Below are 17,231 nucleotides of genomic sequence, written 5' to 3'. Positions count from 1 at the left end.
GGCGCTTCCAGTGTAAAGAGCTTTAATGAGTTGAACAAACCAGTGATAAAGAGATGTAGGTGTTTTAGGTCCAGAAAACATTTTAGCTCATCACCATTAACAGTTAGCTGCACATGAATGCAAATAAATTAAAAAGCCGATCGCTGATGCATTTCCATCAATGTGTCCTCCTCTTTTACCTGCGGGCAATCAAAGCCTGCTCAAACGTGATTGGTCAAGAGGAAACCAGGAGGCCACTGGCAACATAATCTAGTCCCTCACATAGAGATTCTTCATATTCACATGTAGAATGTGTTTATAGAGATTAGAAAAGATAATGATAGCAGAGCTAAGATAAATGCAACCATTGGCAGAAAGAACACTCTGATTTGCCATAAATTAGGAATTACAGTAATAATAACATTGATCGTTATCACAATGATCACTTAACTTTTATGTTCACCGAATGACTAATTACTTATAACTTAATGTATAACTACACAGTTCCACCAAAGAGGACATTCATCAATTGTTAAGTCCAACTTTCCAGTCCACATGATTACAGTGCTTCGCTGCTCTGTTTGACAAGGGTTCATTCCTTATCCCATTGAGCAGATCCACTGATTTCAGCCCATTTTCTGCTTCTGCATCGAATCTACGCCGTTCACCGGAGTACCCTGACTGTAGATGTGTACCCTACGCAGAACTCTACTCTGCACCCTGCCGTGCACCTCCCCAAGGCTGTGACACGAGGCGACGCAGATCGTAAGGTCTGTACTTGGTCGCATCGCATTTGCGGCAGGCAGTATTTGAGGGAACCTCCTGCTCCGCTCAGTTTAATGTTCACAAAGACTATGTCCTCTGAGGTCTTTCTTTTCTTTGTTGTAGTTCTTTAAGAAAAAGCCATTAATCAAACATCTATCAACTCCAACACTCGTCATTGTTCTGAAATAAACATAGATGCGAAGGAATTACTAAATAAGCAGACTGGAAACTGGAAGAAACTCAAGACAGTAGCATTGAAACTCTACGGCCACTAGCCTTTTCAGTGTAATCGCAGAGCGACGCAACACAAACACCGACGCAGCTATGAATCTTCACAATGGCATAGGCCCCATGCACAGGCTACATGCGTACCTACAGCGTAGCTTCGACGCAGAACCATGAATAGGCCTTCAGATGTTTGTCAGCACTGACCAACCACTGACGGGGTAGCAGCTTTAATGAATCATGATCACGAGGATCTGATATGAGCCACATTCCAGACGGCCGGAGGGAGGCGAGAGTCATGACATGGCAAATTATATATATGCTCCATCATTCTGTAACTACACCTACTGAGTTCATTCAGCCCGAATCAAATCTATTTCAGAACCCTCAGTCGGCTCCCTCTCACTGCTCCTCTATCTCATCTTCTCACTGGCTCTGTGCTACATTATCATGACACCGAAATGAGCAACATGATGAAATGTCCAACCCTGTGAAGCTATACGGACATCTGTTACTAAGCAACAGCCACGAAGAAGGAATGATTTAGGAGGCTGCCAGGGCTTTGTCTTATGATATATGAAAGATAAAAGCTGTGTCCCAATTTTACATGACCCAGTACTACCGTGCATTCTGAGCTATATACCATCACCTAAGTATGCAGGAAATGAAAGATACTTCTTAGTAGGGCAAATATGACAGGCACACGAAATTGAGACTTGAAAAGCTACAAAAGATACAAGCAACTCAAAAATGCAACTGAACTTGTAGTTGTGTCTTGATTCCAGTTAGATTTTCCACCAGGTTTTGAGTGTGAAGACTGAAATGTTCTGTATATTAATGTAATGCTCATCCATTGCAGTCAAGGGGCATAACACATAATTCATCTACTTTTTTTATCAAGTTTTTTTTCTTTCTCTGTCCACGACCTTCACTCAGGATCAATATCCTGTCTTCAAACTTATATCAACAGTAATGCGATATTTATTGTGATAATCAGCAATATAAACTGATGCGAAAATGTTATCTTGATGTCATTTTTTGGCAAGATCGTACACAGCCACAAATTATGTTTTTGAGTTAGGCCAGAATATGATCATAATATTAAGTGTATAAATAAACTATGTGTTACTGAGATACAAAACACACATAAATGTTACTAGGTTTGATTCACTGTTGTACAGTGTGTGTTCTGCCATTCCACATAATTTCCCCTAATCACATAATCCAATTTGTTCCTGGCACAGTTGTGTCCAAAATGTTGGCTACAAGGAGGATGTTATTAACAAACAGCAACACAACAGCAGCAGTGGCATTATTCTCTCTCTCTCGTTTAGTCTGTCTCTATATTCACTCGTGACTTATGTAATATTTAAAGCATTGACACACTGAGCCATATTAAGCCTGGACTGGCAGAACCTTAGGTAAAGAAGGCTCCAGCGAGTATTGAAATTGTTCATGGTGTTAAAAATATACCTATAGCACTACTGCCCTAGAAATTTAGTGACACATTTTCCCTAAACATTTACGTGTAGTTTATACAGTTACTGTAGTACTGGAATGCTTCAAGCAGCAGAAGTGTCACAACATGCTCATCACCACTCGTACATATTTTGGTAAAAATACTTCCTTTCCTGGTTCCAAACAAACCTCTTGGCAGTGACATGTCCTCAGTGAAACAAGGATTTGACCTCGCTCTAAAGCCAACTCTGATCTTTAACATCCACAAATAACGACCCCAAACGAGAACCTGTTATTAAGTCAGCGCTGAAACATCTGTCACTAGAAGCAGCTTAAAACATTTTCACTTGCATAAACACTTCTCCCTCCCACTCGATCACATTTTCCACCTCACGCTCCCAGCCTTTTCTCTCTCTCTCTCTCTCTCCCCCACTCAGTGTAGAAAACTACTGCCTCTGGCTGTAAAGCGTGGAGGCTACGGTACAGCTGACACCCTGCTGAGGGCATTGCACAACTCTATTCTCATCAAGAAAACAACAACAGCCTTTTTGCCGCTCCTCAGCACAGATCTATTAGAACGCAGGGTGCACCGAGTGCGACATCAGAGTGCAGAATAGAGTCACCACAGTGGCAGCGACAGCTTTAATGAGGTGGCTGTCATTGTAAGGAGAAGCTCTAACAACATTATTGTGGTATATGGACTACTGCAATGATACGATCTTTTTCACATTTTCAGCTGTGGGAGAAGAATTTATATCACTAAACATTTGACATAAGTGCTTGAACATGAATACACATTCCAATTCATCAATAGGAATCTGAAGTCAAAGAGCAGGCAGAGCATTTCTCCAAACAAATCCACATGCTCCTCTTTTAAAACAGTAAAATCTACTGCAAAGACTTGATTAAATTATTATTTTTTCTGGCAATGCTAAAATATTGGATTATTTAAATAAAGACATTTTCCAATTCCAGCATCAGAAATGCCTTTTTTATTTATTTCCAGTAGTTTAGCATTAGCCAGAGCTAGCTGAAATGTTAGCGATATGGGAATATTTAATGCTGGAAAGTCCCACAGATAAAATTGCAATGTGAACCATATGCAAGACTTTATTTTCAACCTATTTAAGGTAGAGAATTGTTAAGGTAGAGAATTGTTAGAATTGGTATTTCTAGATATACGTATTGTGTTGCTTTTCAGTTATGAATGTCGAACAAAACATGCATTTGTTTTTCAAAGGATTTAACCTGAGCCAGGCTTGACAACAAAGACAACAATTATCACTTCCATACAGGATTAGTAGCATAAAGCCGTTAAAATACGATATTCAGATTTTGTATGCATCGTAATGATCCATACTCTGTATCCCAGGAATGGAAATCAGTAGGAAGGGAAAAGGGTATCTGAACATCTATAATTAAACAATACAAATCTAAATAAAAGACAGTCAAAGAACTTTTTCTACAGATTGTATTTTCCTTTAATTGACGTACTAGCTAAATGTTTTTAAATTGCTCTTTGCAAAGAATTAAACGAACATTAGCAGAAATTTGTTAGGTACTCAACATAACAAATCCAGATGTTTGACCAATTTGGGATAATCTATCAGATCCAAACTCTGATACTTTTTCCAAGTCATTTTAACAGGAGTTATTTCAAGCAAATATTGATGTTATAGACGGGTCTATTTATCGGTGAAATGAACCAAATTACTAATGTCCTAATGGGTCAGTTATTAGTACCTTTACTCGCTTCATTTGAAATGATCGGGTATTAGGCTTTTAAGACTGTTTTTACACAGCTGAACTGCAGTAATGCACTCTTATAGATTTATGACCTCTCGTTATTGCTGCCTTCCTCCGAATTCACAGATTTATAGTTTGATTTTTTTTACATCCACCCTCTTTTTTTTTTACACAAACAAGCCTTTTTTACAAGCTGTTTTATGGCTCCACCTCAGCATGCATCGCAAGGCAACTAAGTTGATGTTCAGATATTCACAAATACACTGATCTAAACCACCATCTCTGGGGTCTCACAGAAACATCACATCTCTCAATTCTTTATGGAAGTGAGAAATCCGGATCTTGCTGTAGAATACCCAGGGATTTTGATATATCAACGTCTTTCTTTAAACTTAAAATAAATAATAATGTGAACATTTTATATAGAATTATTTAAAAAAAGAAATCTTTCTGTAAATTTAGCTACATCGCCCCAGCCCTGTTACTACTTTTGTAGACAGGGTATCATCACTTCTTCATCTGCTTTTACCCAGGAAACAATGAATGATACTGAAATTCTCAGTTTGACTTCCTATTACCATATATACCAGTGAGATAAACATCGGCTAGAAAACCTGGCACAGGATTTTCCACGCCCTAACAGATGTTGCAAATGTGCATGGATTTTTAGAAGCAGATGTTCTAATTACCTATATATTTGATTTGTTTCCATATCACAGAGAATAAAAGTGATGTCAGCCATTAGGGAATGTCAAATATGTCACATAAACTTGCTTAGTGTAACCATAGCTCTAAATTTCACATGACAGCAAGAGCCTTATGTAAACCTGGTGAGGAAAACTCTTTTGATGATCTGTGATATGAGTCATTTCACAATCAAAGTGCCTGGCAGTGAGTGCTAGCCGCAGGGCACAAGTCAAACAAAATTGTAAGCTATGGATGCAAATCGGGGGAGGACTGATGATGACACAACATGAGCACATGTTTCCAGTCATCCTTTCACTGGTCTTTCCCGACAGAGTTGCTGTATTGTCCTGTTGATATTTGTTTAAACATTTGTTTACTATAATTTGTAATTTGACAACTTCTTCCAGGAAACAGTCATGAATGAAAGAATCAGCTGAAGAGCAAAACTAAATGTAAAAGGCAACTCCACGTTCAGAACTGTGTTCGACAATGCTTTTTTTGCCATGTGCGATACTTGTCAGAAAGAGTGAAGAACATGATACAAGCCGTCAGGTATCTTAGCCGTAGCTATTAGTACAATAACAGAACACATAGCCCGGGGCACAGGATGGGTGTTGGTGGTAGAGCCGTCAATGGAATTTAATACAAAACGAATAATATAACCACAAGCGAGGCAAGACACAAGACAACCCACTCCCTTTTGACAAAAACTATTCACTACTTTATCAATAGCCAGACATCTGCTCCACATACTCTGCTGCTAGTTGCTCATCTACGTGTAGCCTTCGTGGACAAGTAAAGTGACATTTGATCTCTGTGGCCTGTGGTTGTTTGGCTCTGTGTATACAGGGACAGAAATCTGATGGTTAACTCCTTGTGGTACAGGTCTGACCGGACCTGGGTGTCAGTGTTTAGAAGTGACTAGAAGATCGGTCTTTATGTTGTTTCTCTGTGTGGTAAATGGAAGTCATGATATACGATTAAAAGTTCAGATGCACAGGATGAGTGTGAGGCTTCGTCCGGGCACAATGGATCAATGCTCATCTTAGGAACAGTCAAATGAACCCCTACAGGTAAGGACTTTCTGTCTTATGTTGAGACAGCCCTTTCTGAGAAATATAGTCACTGTAATTACAGCAATATGTTGTAATAGAAATGGTTGTTCTATCCCATTATTAGTCACTCGTTTGAGGAGATTTAAACAATCATAGAATACAAAATCACAGACACACACACCACTCCACACATGCAGGATCGCACACATTCAAGCCAGGTTTTGTGGAAAGCATTGTAAGCACAGTTCCCAAACCAGCCAGATCAACAGATACAAAACGCACGCTTCCTTGTCAATTGGTTGGTCAAAAGCAGTTGACCTGGTTTAGGAAAAAGGAAAACACAGCAGAAGGAAACTTTATCAAAGCCTTCTGCGTCTTTCTTTGTGCTCCACACTCTACCTGTCTGTGAAGTTTACACATGCAACTGCTTGCACAGCGGTGAACAGCACAAATTCCTTTCCAGCCCTCATCCTGCCAGTACCCTTCTCTACCTGCCTGACACAGAGGACCCATAGACCAGTCCAATTCCAGTCAAACGCAGTCACTGTGAGCCGTCAGTTTGACTACACACGCTCATACCTGTGTTGGTGCAGCCCAGGAGATCCCAGAACTGCATGTTGGCAGTTGGTTTCACAGAGGAGCGGACCTCTGCTCACTCGCAGCCACCCCTCTGCTGCCTCTCCACTTCCTTGTTGTACTGTATGCTGTCACTTATAGGTTAGGGATAACACCCGCCCACTGATTGCTTCTGACTGACACACCTGGGGGCTGAGTTTCATGTCCAAACTGCTGGTTCCCTTCTCCCAAGCCTTGGTTTCTCAGTTCTTTTACTCACTTCTCATCTTAACATGTGTCCTTATCTGCCTCTGACTGAAAACATACAGGTGTACAGATCGATCCATCCTCAGCGTCGCTAACCCTATCTGGAACACTTAAAGTTAGTGGAAACGGATGAGATAGGACAAGGCAGAGGAAGGAGAGAAGTACTCTCCTTCCTCTTGTGGCTTGTGGTCCTCTGCAAACCACAAGCCTCCTTATAAATCACTGTGCATCAAGTGTATACATTTTTTTTTTTTAATTTATTCCTAAAAATGCAATCCAAGTGAAATATATTCTGCATATGGACTCAATGATCAGAAATGAAATAAAATAAAAGCACATGCTGAAAGACAGATAGGGCAAAAAAACGTATACGCACAAGTCAGGCTTTTATCCATCTGACTGCAGACATGTTAAAGCTACGGGAGGAGAGCCAGGAGTTGCAGCACTGACCGGATAAGCAATCCAGCAAACATTAACTAGCCTTTCAGTAATATCTTGACGGGGAAAGCGGTTGTGGACGTCCATGGAAGGGGAAGCGACTGAATGAAAAGGCCAAGGGAAAGTGAAAAAGCTGGATGATTCACTTACATGAAGACAATGTTGAGTTTATTAACTGAAGAGGGATCTGATGCTACCCTTTTCTGACTTTACAGGACTAAAAATACGTTTGCAGTTTCATTTAATATCCGCAGTTGTGTCAAAACATGTGAGGACACACTCTGGGTCCTGACCCTCCGGTTTAGCTGGTGGAGCATGTGCAGGGATGTGATGCGGGGCGACAGTCGTATGAAGGCAGGAAACAAGAAGGGGGAAAAGGCAGGAAAACAGAAATCTGAAGGAGACATGACAGAGGCAGCTTTGACTGCCAAATCCCAGAGACTCAAATGTCAAATCACATCCACAAGAGCTGCTGGGCACCATATTAAAAACAGCTCTGTGCATTTCAGCGAAATATCCGAGTAATCCTACCAAGGATGGTTAAAATAATGTTGTGTGGTCCTCAATCTGGACCTGCTTGAAATAATAATGCACATCAATAAACCTAAAGCCCCAGTGAGTGCACAGTTCTGTGTGTGACAGAAAAAACACTTGAGACGCTCAGGTTAAGTCGGATCTGCCTCCTTTTGTCTCGAACCCAAACAGCAAATCTCAGTCTGAGCAACTCATTCATCAACAAAACCACTGCATTATTAATAACATCTCGTTTTCTCCTGGAGGGCTGTTGGACCTTTGCACCTACCACACGATCAGATGGGATCAGAGAGGGGTGGATTCGGCCACTGCACCACTGTCTGTCTGTTAGGAATACCAATGCCTCCGTCCACTCTTCCACAGCCTCCACGTCTCCTCGCTTCAACACAAAATCCCGAAACCAGCTCCTAAAAATACACACCCCGCGTCTTGAACTGGCGTTAACCCCATTGTCTGCCCGTGTGTGTGTGTGCGTGTGTGTTACCCCCCTTTAATGCTAAGCTAGCTCGGCTAACGGTGGGCTATTCCCCACGTCAGTCCGCCTCCGCCAAGGGATCGACACTCACCCGCTTCAGTCCCGGAGCCCGGTCCCACCTACTCCCCGTATCCGTGCACCTTTGTTCCGGCCAGTACGTGTGAGTTCCCCACATTCACACGCTGATATGAGAACCGGCTTGGCGGCGGCGGCTGTGTGTCTCTCTCCGTTATGAGGCTCCCTCCTCCCTGCGTGTTTTTGTCCACAACAGCGCCGTGCTCGGTTGTCGGTGTCCACTGACGCTAGCTGTTTGCGCCGCTGCTGTTAGCGCCGCTGCCGCTGCTGCTGGAGCCAGAGCTTTTCCAACATGGCTGCAGCTGACACTGACAGGAGTAGAGGGGCCCTGCGGGTCCAACCCCACTCCCAGGGTCCTCACTGGTTATTAAATAATACATCCACATTCAATTGTTATTCTTATTATGTGCAGTTAAACGGGAAATCAAGTAATTTAGTGCTAAGCTGCCCAGTCTCATCTTTAACCAAATGCATAACTTTCACTGTGTTAGTATGTGATCAAGTTGGGTTTAATGCAGGGGTTCTCAAATTGTGGTCCGGGGACCCTCCCAGGGGCCGTTGAGGGGGCTTCAGAGAGGACCAGGGGGAAACAAAAAAAACCACCAAACTGGAGGATCTGTTGTCATTGTTGCATGAATTCAACCATTGTCGTAAACACGTTGTTGACGCATTCGCCTGCGTTATTTGAAGAGTTTCAGGCGCTGGTCACATATTCATTCAAATTTTATCAATATTTACGTATCCTGTTTCCAAGTCAAACCACATTTGAAAGTGCACTTCCTTGAGCTGATAAGATTAACAGTTTTTGAGAAACATATGCCACATACAGACAGACAGAGATTTCGGGAGTTGTTGGTTTGATAATTTCATCAATCCAACACACTGAAAGAATGCGACACTATTTTGGCCCTCCTTTAATGAACCATCTAAAAGCAAAAATCTCTTCAAATGTGGATGTGCACAAGTTTGAGAACCACTCATTTAATAGGTCCCATTATGAAATAATGCTTCTCCGAAAACATGCATAACTAGAGTAACATTCAGTGAAGCGCTTATACATGCAAAGGCCCAGCAGTCCCCTTAGATTCAATCAAGCTGTCCCAGATTTCAAACACTCAGAAATTAGTCCCCTAAACCTGCCTGATTGTTTCATCAAGATCTATGAATTATTCCCTGGGAAATTTATGGAAATGTAACCCCCCCCCCAAAAAAAAAAAATCTCACAATCTTAAAGAAAGTGATTTAAAAAAGCTCTGGAGTTGCTCCCTTATTCTGAACTTTACCAAAATGTAATGATTTCATTCCTGACCAAAACCACATCCTTCCACCAAGTTTCGGTGTAATCAGTCCTCTAGTGTTTGCGTAATCTTTGTTCCCAAACAAACAGACCAACGGACAAACAAACTGATAGTGGTCAAAACACGACCTCCTTGGTGGGTGAAGAATTGTTCCGATTTGTGTCCCTCATGTGAGAACCTGAGGGTGTCAGGGGCAGGGTTCTTTGGAGGGTCTGAAAGTAAAACTGTTACTGCCACAATCACACTTACAACATATTGTTTATAATAATGGGTGTTTGCCTCATTGTTGATGCTGTTGAATAAAAAGTTGTGTAAACTGAGTTGCAGGTAGTGATCTAAAGTGCCGGGCTCTAGGTTTCGGAGGGGGGGGACACTAACAAAACAGTCATTATCTCACTGTGGAACACTTGGCTGAGTAAAGCTGACTTGAAATTCCTCTCCAACTTTTTTCATTTCACTTTAGGTGAGCGATCAGTGTCCTGGCTGAGTTAAATCTTACAAAAGTTCTTCTAATGCAGATGGGAATAACCAGGATTTTGTGTTTCTCTGGCCCAATGCACCACAGCACAGAGATAAAAGAGGAAACAGATGATACATGTAGGAACCAACTGTCGTATACTAGAGCTGATGTCTCGTGTTTAAATGAAATCTTTAGAGATTTCTGTCATGCATAATTCATCACAGTAACATAATATAAGCCAAACAATAGAGGCTTTGAAATAAAAAATGCAACCCCCCACCCTACACACACAAAGAGAGAGACAGTGAGACACAACATTTTTGATTTTGATGACTGCCATCGTGCTGTCTTGTGTCTGTGTTTCCACTGTCTCACAGTCACAACCCCAAAACAATCCATCCACACACACTCCCACCTACACACACTTTAGATTTATGCATGCATCTAAAATTCACACACACACACACACACACACACAAATGCATGCAGACACACACACTCAATTCAGAGATTATTTCTATCCACTCAGAAAAGTGATGATGGTGCGAGGAAGGGTCATACTCAGGTGGATTAAAACTCATGGCACCAGAGTTGCATCATATTCTCTGGGTCACCGGTAAACCCCACAAATACTTTCTGAATCTGACAGTCACACAGTTTGGCAGCTGCCGGGAAAAACGTATTATAGTTAGTGTGAATTCATTCCGCTATAATATCAAACGGCATGGGAGAAAGAGGAATCAGCCAAGCAAACCTGAGCCAGTTGCAGCCCCTCCTCCAGTAATACTCTTTGCAGTAAAACTAGACTGTATACTGTGGGTATAGAAACTGAATTGATGAGTAGTAACGCTGTGCTCACAGAATTCTGTAGTGTTTTCATTAAGGAATGATTCTTGTCCTAAATTATTTATATGTCTAAAGCCTCAGGGACCCTGCACATGAAACAACAAAAATTATAATTATACAATGCACTTCTAACTGAAAGGAGGAGGGTATATAAGATCCCTAAAAAAAACGGTGATGCTATACAGAAGTTGTATTTGCACCCAAACCAGTGTGATGTGAATGTAACGGTAAAAACAATGCAATGTCTTCATAACCTGACTCAGTAACACCCAAGACGTGCAAAGAAAAACAACGGAGGAGATCAGAGAGCTCCATCTAGTGGTTATAACACAGATGTACAATCTTCAGTCACTGAAAGCTGCAAGTGCACATATTTCGTTAACCTTAAAATGTTTTATCACTGAAAGAGACAGGAAATATTTACATCGAATCGTTTTAAACTATTTAAATGTATATCACTCACTGGAAAACTGAAAGCAGATCCAATTTAAATCATTATTGTGAACTACAATGATATATTTACACAGCTGTCACTGTGGAATACAATCAATACACATCTCAGCAGTTATGAATGTACAATTTTCACACTGGACAATATCTCATCTTTACATATTTCTATTATTCATTACAAAGAAGTACTAATTGCATTAGCCTGAGGATTCCTTCTTTAAAGAATACATTTACACTTTTATGTTTACCACATGTAGTGTGTATCCTTGTATTCATCAGACAGTGCTGAAGCTTGCAGGTCAGGGTCAAAGAGGAAAGTGGTAAAAAGTCGACAAATAGAAGGATATGAGCAGGGAAAGAGAGGAAAACATTTAGTAAAGAAGAAGACAATAGAGGTAGACATACAGAGTAGAGAGCAGAGGGAGGGAGAAAAGTCACACTGAGGTATGACCTGTGACCCTTCAGCCGGAGATAGTGCAGATAAAAGGGCATCGCTGAATGAAGAGGGGTGTCAATGGGAAAGTGAAGACAGAACATAGGTTCAAGATGTGTAGATACGGTGAGGTTTAATTTTAAGTACAGTAAGTGCAAGGGAATTAGGGGCCTGTGGGCTCTAACATGCCACTTCAGTGGACTTTGAGACGCTGTGGCTCATATTATTGATGGGAACACTCTCCATGGAGCTGTCGGTGTGTGAGGGCCCGCGCTTGTCCTCGGGGCCCTGCGAGTGTGTGCGGCCTCGCTGCAAATCGTTGGTGTGTGAGCGGCTCCGAGAGCCATCGAAGGATGAGATGCTAGAGCTGGAAGTCGTCCGGGAGCGGAGTCTGGTCATACTGACACTGGACACTGGAGGTAGAGGAGAGACATGTTGGCAATATAATTTGCATCTGTCTTCCATTGGTTTAAAACAAATATATTTTCATATTAAAATGTATCCATATTCATGATTATTCTTGATATATGTATGCAACACAATATCAACTCAACCAACAGTAAATTAAGTCAACTGAACTAAATTTTAAGATACCCATGGTTGGGTAGGGATAAGTGATGTAGTGATTGGTTTGAATCAAATCATATCAAAATAAATGATCACCTGCAGAGAATTTAGGATTAAAAGGGTTTGTTGTTAAGCTACAGTTACTCACAGTATCCCATGCCCTGGATGAAATATTTGAAGGCTTCAATCACTTTGGCTGGCTTTGGAGAGAAAGGGGAAAAGTGTTAAACACATTTCCAGCTTATCAGATGTGGAGATTTCTACAGTGTTGTCAGCCGAGCGGCAAATTAAATGTCACAGCTCACCTGTTCCACATGAGGAAGTCCTCCACAATCCGACATCTGGAAGAGCAGATCACAAACACGTGTTAAGTTGTTTCAATAACAGATCGGTATAAGTTATTTCTTTTTGTTTCCTTTTTTAATTCTGTGGTTGTTTGTCTCATGTTTGAATCAGTCGTCCGGTCACCTTGAGCAGTGTGGTCTTGGTGGGGTTGAGTTTTGAGTTGCAGTCGACCACAGGTTCCACAGCAGGAGAGTTGTCTCCCACAATCAGCAGAGTGGAGCACCTGTCAAACAACAGATAGACACGCGTTATTTAACCACAGAAGGTAAGGACACATGGTTTGACTGGGCTGACGTGGACTATGTTTTGTTTGTGAAGACGGAACTTGCTGGGTACATCTAGATCCAAGCTCCTTTGCCACGAACTGCTTCGATTTTAAAGTTGTTTTACTCTAACAGATGAAGAACTTGAAAACCATGAATTAAAATGTGTAAGAAGTCATTTCGAACTCACTTGAGTGTTCTGACGTTGATATTTGTCCCAGCAACAGGCCTCTCCACATCCAGGGCGTTGCGGCTGTGGTAGGAGCGCAAGAACTGACTCACGTTGGACTGGTTCATTGTTGTTGTGATGTGGTGACGGTACGTAGCGATGAGGTCGTGGTTGGTCTGGATCTCCTCCTGAAAAGTCAGTTTAAAAGTAAGACTCTAATCAAGCAATCCCCCATTATAAATCATTGAATTATCTATTTTCTTTTTTTTAGGTATTTTTTTCCACCTGTTGTAATGGTAATAGAACCCAGTCAATGGAGAGGAGGCCTTACCGTTCCAAACAAGTGTGAGATAATTGTGTCTGGGAGAGTGTGGGTCCATTCAGTGATCTATAAAGCACAAGAGCAAATACACAATTACATCGTGATAAATACAGGAATCACTTAACACTGAAGGATAACAATCAATGTAGATGATCTATTAATGTAAATTGTATCAATCAATATTTATATTATATATATATATATATAGATTTATGAAGTAGATGTTGGTCTATATTCAGCATGCAGGATAAGTGATCTACACACACACCCACACAACCACATTATTTACCTTGGTTGCAACAGAATCAATCATTCCTTCCGCATTGGGGTTGATGTTGATCAGAAGTAATCCATCCACCAGATCAGGATGAATTAGCTGCACAGAGATGGACGCCCACAAGTCAGCTCATGTATTATTTGCTTACAGTTATTAATGTGTATGCTGCCATTTTCCTTTTAGACTGGCATATCACTACTTAGATTTCCACAGGTTTTTTAATCAGTTTTTATCTGTTTCTACCGATTTAAACCATTTGTTTAAAGTTAGCTGTAAAGCTCGGTATTGGAGTTCTGGTGTAGATCTGTGATATGGACAATATTAAGAAGCATAACCATGCAGAGATGTTTACTGACAAGGGTAGAGATTCCAATTTTAAATTCTGCAAATAAGGTTTCAGATCCTGTTCTCTCAGCGCCTCAAGTTGAAATAGGATTTCGTACTCACAGCGAATTTAGCCAGGATGTAGGCTCCTGCTCCGACTCCAATTCCAATCACACTTCGCAACCTGCAGACAGTCAGAGGTCAAAGGGCTCATCAGACAACTGCCATTGGTTAATTTAAATGAGAGCCTAAACAAAATGGGTCTTACCCAAAGTGTTTGAGGACAGCGGGCAGTACTTCGGACAGCTGGTCCACGGTAGGGTAGGTATACCTGAGAGATCAAAAATAATGATCATGAATTATTAAATTTAACTGTCAAATTCATGTCAAATAATGGTGTAATTAATGCTTAAAATACAAGAGACAGTCTCCTTACGAAGAAGGGAGAGTTTTGGCCCCCTCATGTTGTCCTGGTGCTTCAACGTGACAAACAGGAAAGTGTCCGACAATTTCCTGCATGTCCTCATGGCTGAAGAGAGTCTCAAAACAGGTCTTATCTACAGGAATTGAACAACAGAAAAAAAAAAAATTATTGAGTGAACTGTTAACATAAACAATTAGTGTATGTGTGAATGAGTGTATAGATAATTGAAAATGTAGTTGAATCCTGAATTAAAGTAGAAAAGCACAAATACCATTGTAAATCTAGTTTATGAGTTAACTGATATAAACACAACAGTATGATAATAATAAATCAGATATGGTACCTGTGTTATAACAATCGTAGCTTGAATATTTTTTAATAAAACTGCGTGTGTTAGTGGTTCATCTCCAGGCTAAGAGGTTTAAGACTTACAGTTCAGTCCGACATCGTGAAAGGTGAGGATGACGGGGCGGCTTGCCCTGGGCGTCCCTGTCATGACGCAGTGGACATTTCCAAACAGAGTCTCCACATGCTCCTCCTAAAATTAAAATAGAAATTGAAATATCAGTTTGTATTGTCCACTGGTCCATTGTGGTTCTGCCCTGTACAAATTGTTGAAAAGCTAAATTATATAATATATTTCGGCACAGTCTCACCTGATTATTTTAAGAAAAAGGAATGTTTTTTGAGGGGAAAGTGTGTCTCACTAGATTTTTATTCAATCCTTTTAACAAACCAGATCCTGATGTTGAAACCTAACTGTCTGATCCGTGGTTTTTGTATCAACACAGGCAAAAATATCTTGTGTCATCCAGTTAGAAATACTTTTTGCAATAGAGCTACAGCAGTGGATCCAGCCTAAATGTGATCATGATACTCACTCTGATCTGGGTCTCGAAGACAGAGTCACACTCGTTATCCTCCATGGCCGCTGATGCAGAGCAGCTGACAGTAGAAGGCAGAGGTCGTCTGTGTACAGTGGATTTATTATCCTTCACTTCCTCTAGATTCCTGAATCAAATTAATTTGTCTCCTCGCTTGTATTCTTGGACCTCGACAGTCCTGTAGTGAGACACAATTTGACAGTGTCGAGGATGCAGTACAGTAAATGTGTGACGGATTACATGATTGAGCTGGTTTATATATCCTGTGACACTGATCTGTCTTTAAGCCCTGACGCCAATCTCTTCCAGGTTTAGTCTGACCTCAGGCTGCTGCATTCCCACAGAGACATCACTGGATTTCTTCAAGGAATTAACAAGATTACAGACCACCTCTATCTGCAGAAAAACAAGAACAGCGATGTGCCATGTTCAGGCACTTTGATGTATTTGATCAAATAAGATTCATCTGTAATGATTCACAACAGTACTAGAGTAGTGATTAAGACATTTATTTCCATCTATTAAAGTTCTTTACATTGAAATAGTCTTCAAACAACACATTAGTCATTTGGATAGAAATGGGAATGTACGGAAAGCGAGTAAACTGTTGCTCTGTAGTAGAATACATCTGACGTTTCTTGGAATATTCTTCACGACAAAATTCACGAGTAAAGCTGGCCATGTTTTGCTGCAGCTAATCTGACATCAGGGGGAATCAAACACACCTTCTGCCAAACCAGGAGCAGGTTAGCTGCCTAATCTCAGCGTGCCATCTGTTCTTTACAGCGAGACACTCTGCTCCGGTGTCTCAGCAACCTTGACCCTCCTAATAAACAAGTATATCAACTCAATCTGAATACTGCCCTGAACATGTCTGTCACGTAGTTCTTACTCAGCACTTTACAGCTAGTGTGAGCTCCTGCAGCTTACATAGTAGCCGGGGGCATTTATTTTTTTTTTTAACTTAGAAATCAGTAGAAATTAAGATCAAGTGAATATGGGTATTTCTCTTTCTAAAGTCAACAAAGAATGTTTCACAGCCTATAGAGTGGACATTCTAACACAGATGCAAACAGTAACACCTCCTCAATAACACTGTATATTACTGTCTAATGAATAGCAATGAAGCAACACTGTAAAAATGAAATATTTAATATTTAATCTATATCAAAAAGTTATTTTTCTGGGGTGTTTTTCTTAATGTAGTTTGGTTCTGAACAAAACAAAGAATCCATTACTCTGTGAATATTAGCATACATCAGATGCACACTACAGAGGTTGAAGGCTACATTGACATAAAGGATATCCCCAACATTTATAACTTTCAATGTGCAGTGGGGGTCCACACAGTAGCAGGTGGACAACACAACGGACAGCCGGCTGAAAGGACACAAAGCAGACCAAGATGTAACGCCAGCACAGCCCTGTACACAAACTTCTAGATGAGAGCTCTGTGTGTGTAATCCATTTAGCGATGGCTGAAGAGCGAAGGGTGGCAGATGGGTCTTACTCAGCCTCACGTCAGTCTGAAGCCATTTTAACATCATACTAACCCTGAATAAGCTCTGGCCTGCTAACCTATTTCACAACTGACTGCTCGCTTATCTTTCTGGGTGTGTGTGGTGATTATAATTGTTTCAAGTGATCAAAACACTGTTTACAGAGAGCAGGAGCAGTAAGCAACATAATTAACATAGTATGATATAACACCTAATACATTATATAGTCCTTTTTCTTGCTTCTGCAAAAACACTTCAAGCCGATAAATCGATACAAAGACCTGTCTAATACAACAACAGTTTATGAAACCGAATAATTTCTTAACTCTCAACATTTCCAACCATATTCAATATGTCTGCAGTTTTAATTCCTGCTGATTCAACAGTCACAAAACAGGTTTAACACATTCT

The 17,231-nt window shown here is 40.9% G+C and overlaps 2 protein-coding genes and 1 long non-coding RNA gene across 11 annotated transcripts in view; 1 reads left to right on the top strand and 2 right to left on the bottom strand.

The window, feature by feature from the left end:
- LOC133964886 (focal adhesion kinase 1-like) overlaps window positions 1–8,546 on the bottom strand; it is a 58,100-nt gene extending 49,554 nt beyond the window's left edge. For 3 of the 9 annotated variants that reach the window (XM_062399192.1, XM_062399191.1, XM_062399193.1), the window contains exon 1: window positions 6,495–6,578. In XM_062399192.1, the coding sequence (XP_062255176.1) occupies window positions 6,495–6,531 (37 nt within the window). In that variant the 5' untranslated portion in view covers window positions 6,532–6,578. Of the gene's footprint in view, window positions 1–6,494; window positions 6,581–7,977; window positions 8,182–8,275 lie in introns of those variants that run through there. The other 6 variants (XM_062399194.1, XM_062399196.1, XM_062399195.1 and 3 more) reach the window with 5 other exon arrangements.
- LOC133964891 (uncharacterized) overlaps window positions 1–17,231 on the top strand; it is a 30,257-nt gene that overhangs the window by 10,828 nt on the left and 2,198 nt on the right. The gene's annotated exons all lie outside the window — the stretch shown is intronic.
- LOC133964888 (protein NDRG1-like) lies at window positions 10,183–15,555 on the bottom strand. The gene is made up of 12 exons (XM_062399199.1): window positions 15,319–15,555; window positions 14,870–14,975; window positions 14,450–14,570; window positions 14,282–14,344; window positions 14,137–14,197; window positions 13,702–13,788; window positions 13,422–13,478; window positions 13,112–13,278; window positions 12,782–12,881; window positions 12,619–12,654; window positions 12,462–12,513; window positions 10,183–12,159 (listed from the first exon to the last, which is right to left on the bottom strand). The coding sequence occupies exons 1-12, from the start codon at window positions 15,361–15,363 to the stop codon at window positions 11,927–11,929; spliced, it is 1,128 nt and encodes a 375-aa protein (XP_062255183.1). The 5' UTR covers window positions 15,364–15,555; the 3' UTR covers window positions 10,183–11,926.

The sequence above is a fragment of the Platichthys flesus genome, chromosome 11 (genome assembly GCF_949316205.1).
Source record: "Platichthys flesus chromosome 11, fPlaFle2.1, whole genome shotgun sequence".
Classification (NCBI taxonomy): domain Eukaryota; kingdom Metazoa; phylum Chordata; class Actinopteri; order Pleuronectiformes; family Pleuronectidae; genus Platichthys; species Platichthys flesus.
The sequence above is the reverse complement of the archived record's forward strand: the minus strand, read 5'-3'. Positions and strand labels throughout refer to the sequence as shown.

Excerpts from the sequence above, each read along its gene's own strand:
- LOC133964888 (XM_062399199.1), bottom strand. The coding sequence starts at position 15,363 with ATGGAGGATAACGAGTGTGACTCTGTCTTCGAGACCCAGATCAGA. Across the intron at positions 13,789-14,136 it reads ACATCCTGGCTAAATTCGCT|CTAATTCATCCTGATCTGGT; the intron begins GTGAGTACGAAA and ends ATCTCTGTGCAG. Across the intron at positions 12,882-13,111 it reads ATCAACGTCAGAACACTCAA|GTGCTCCACTCTGCTGATTG; the intron begins GTGAGTTCGAAA and ends GTTGTTTGACAG.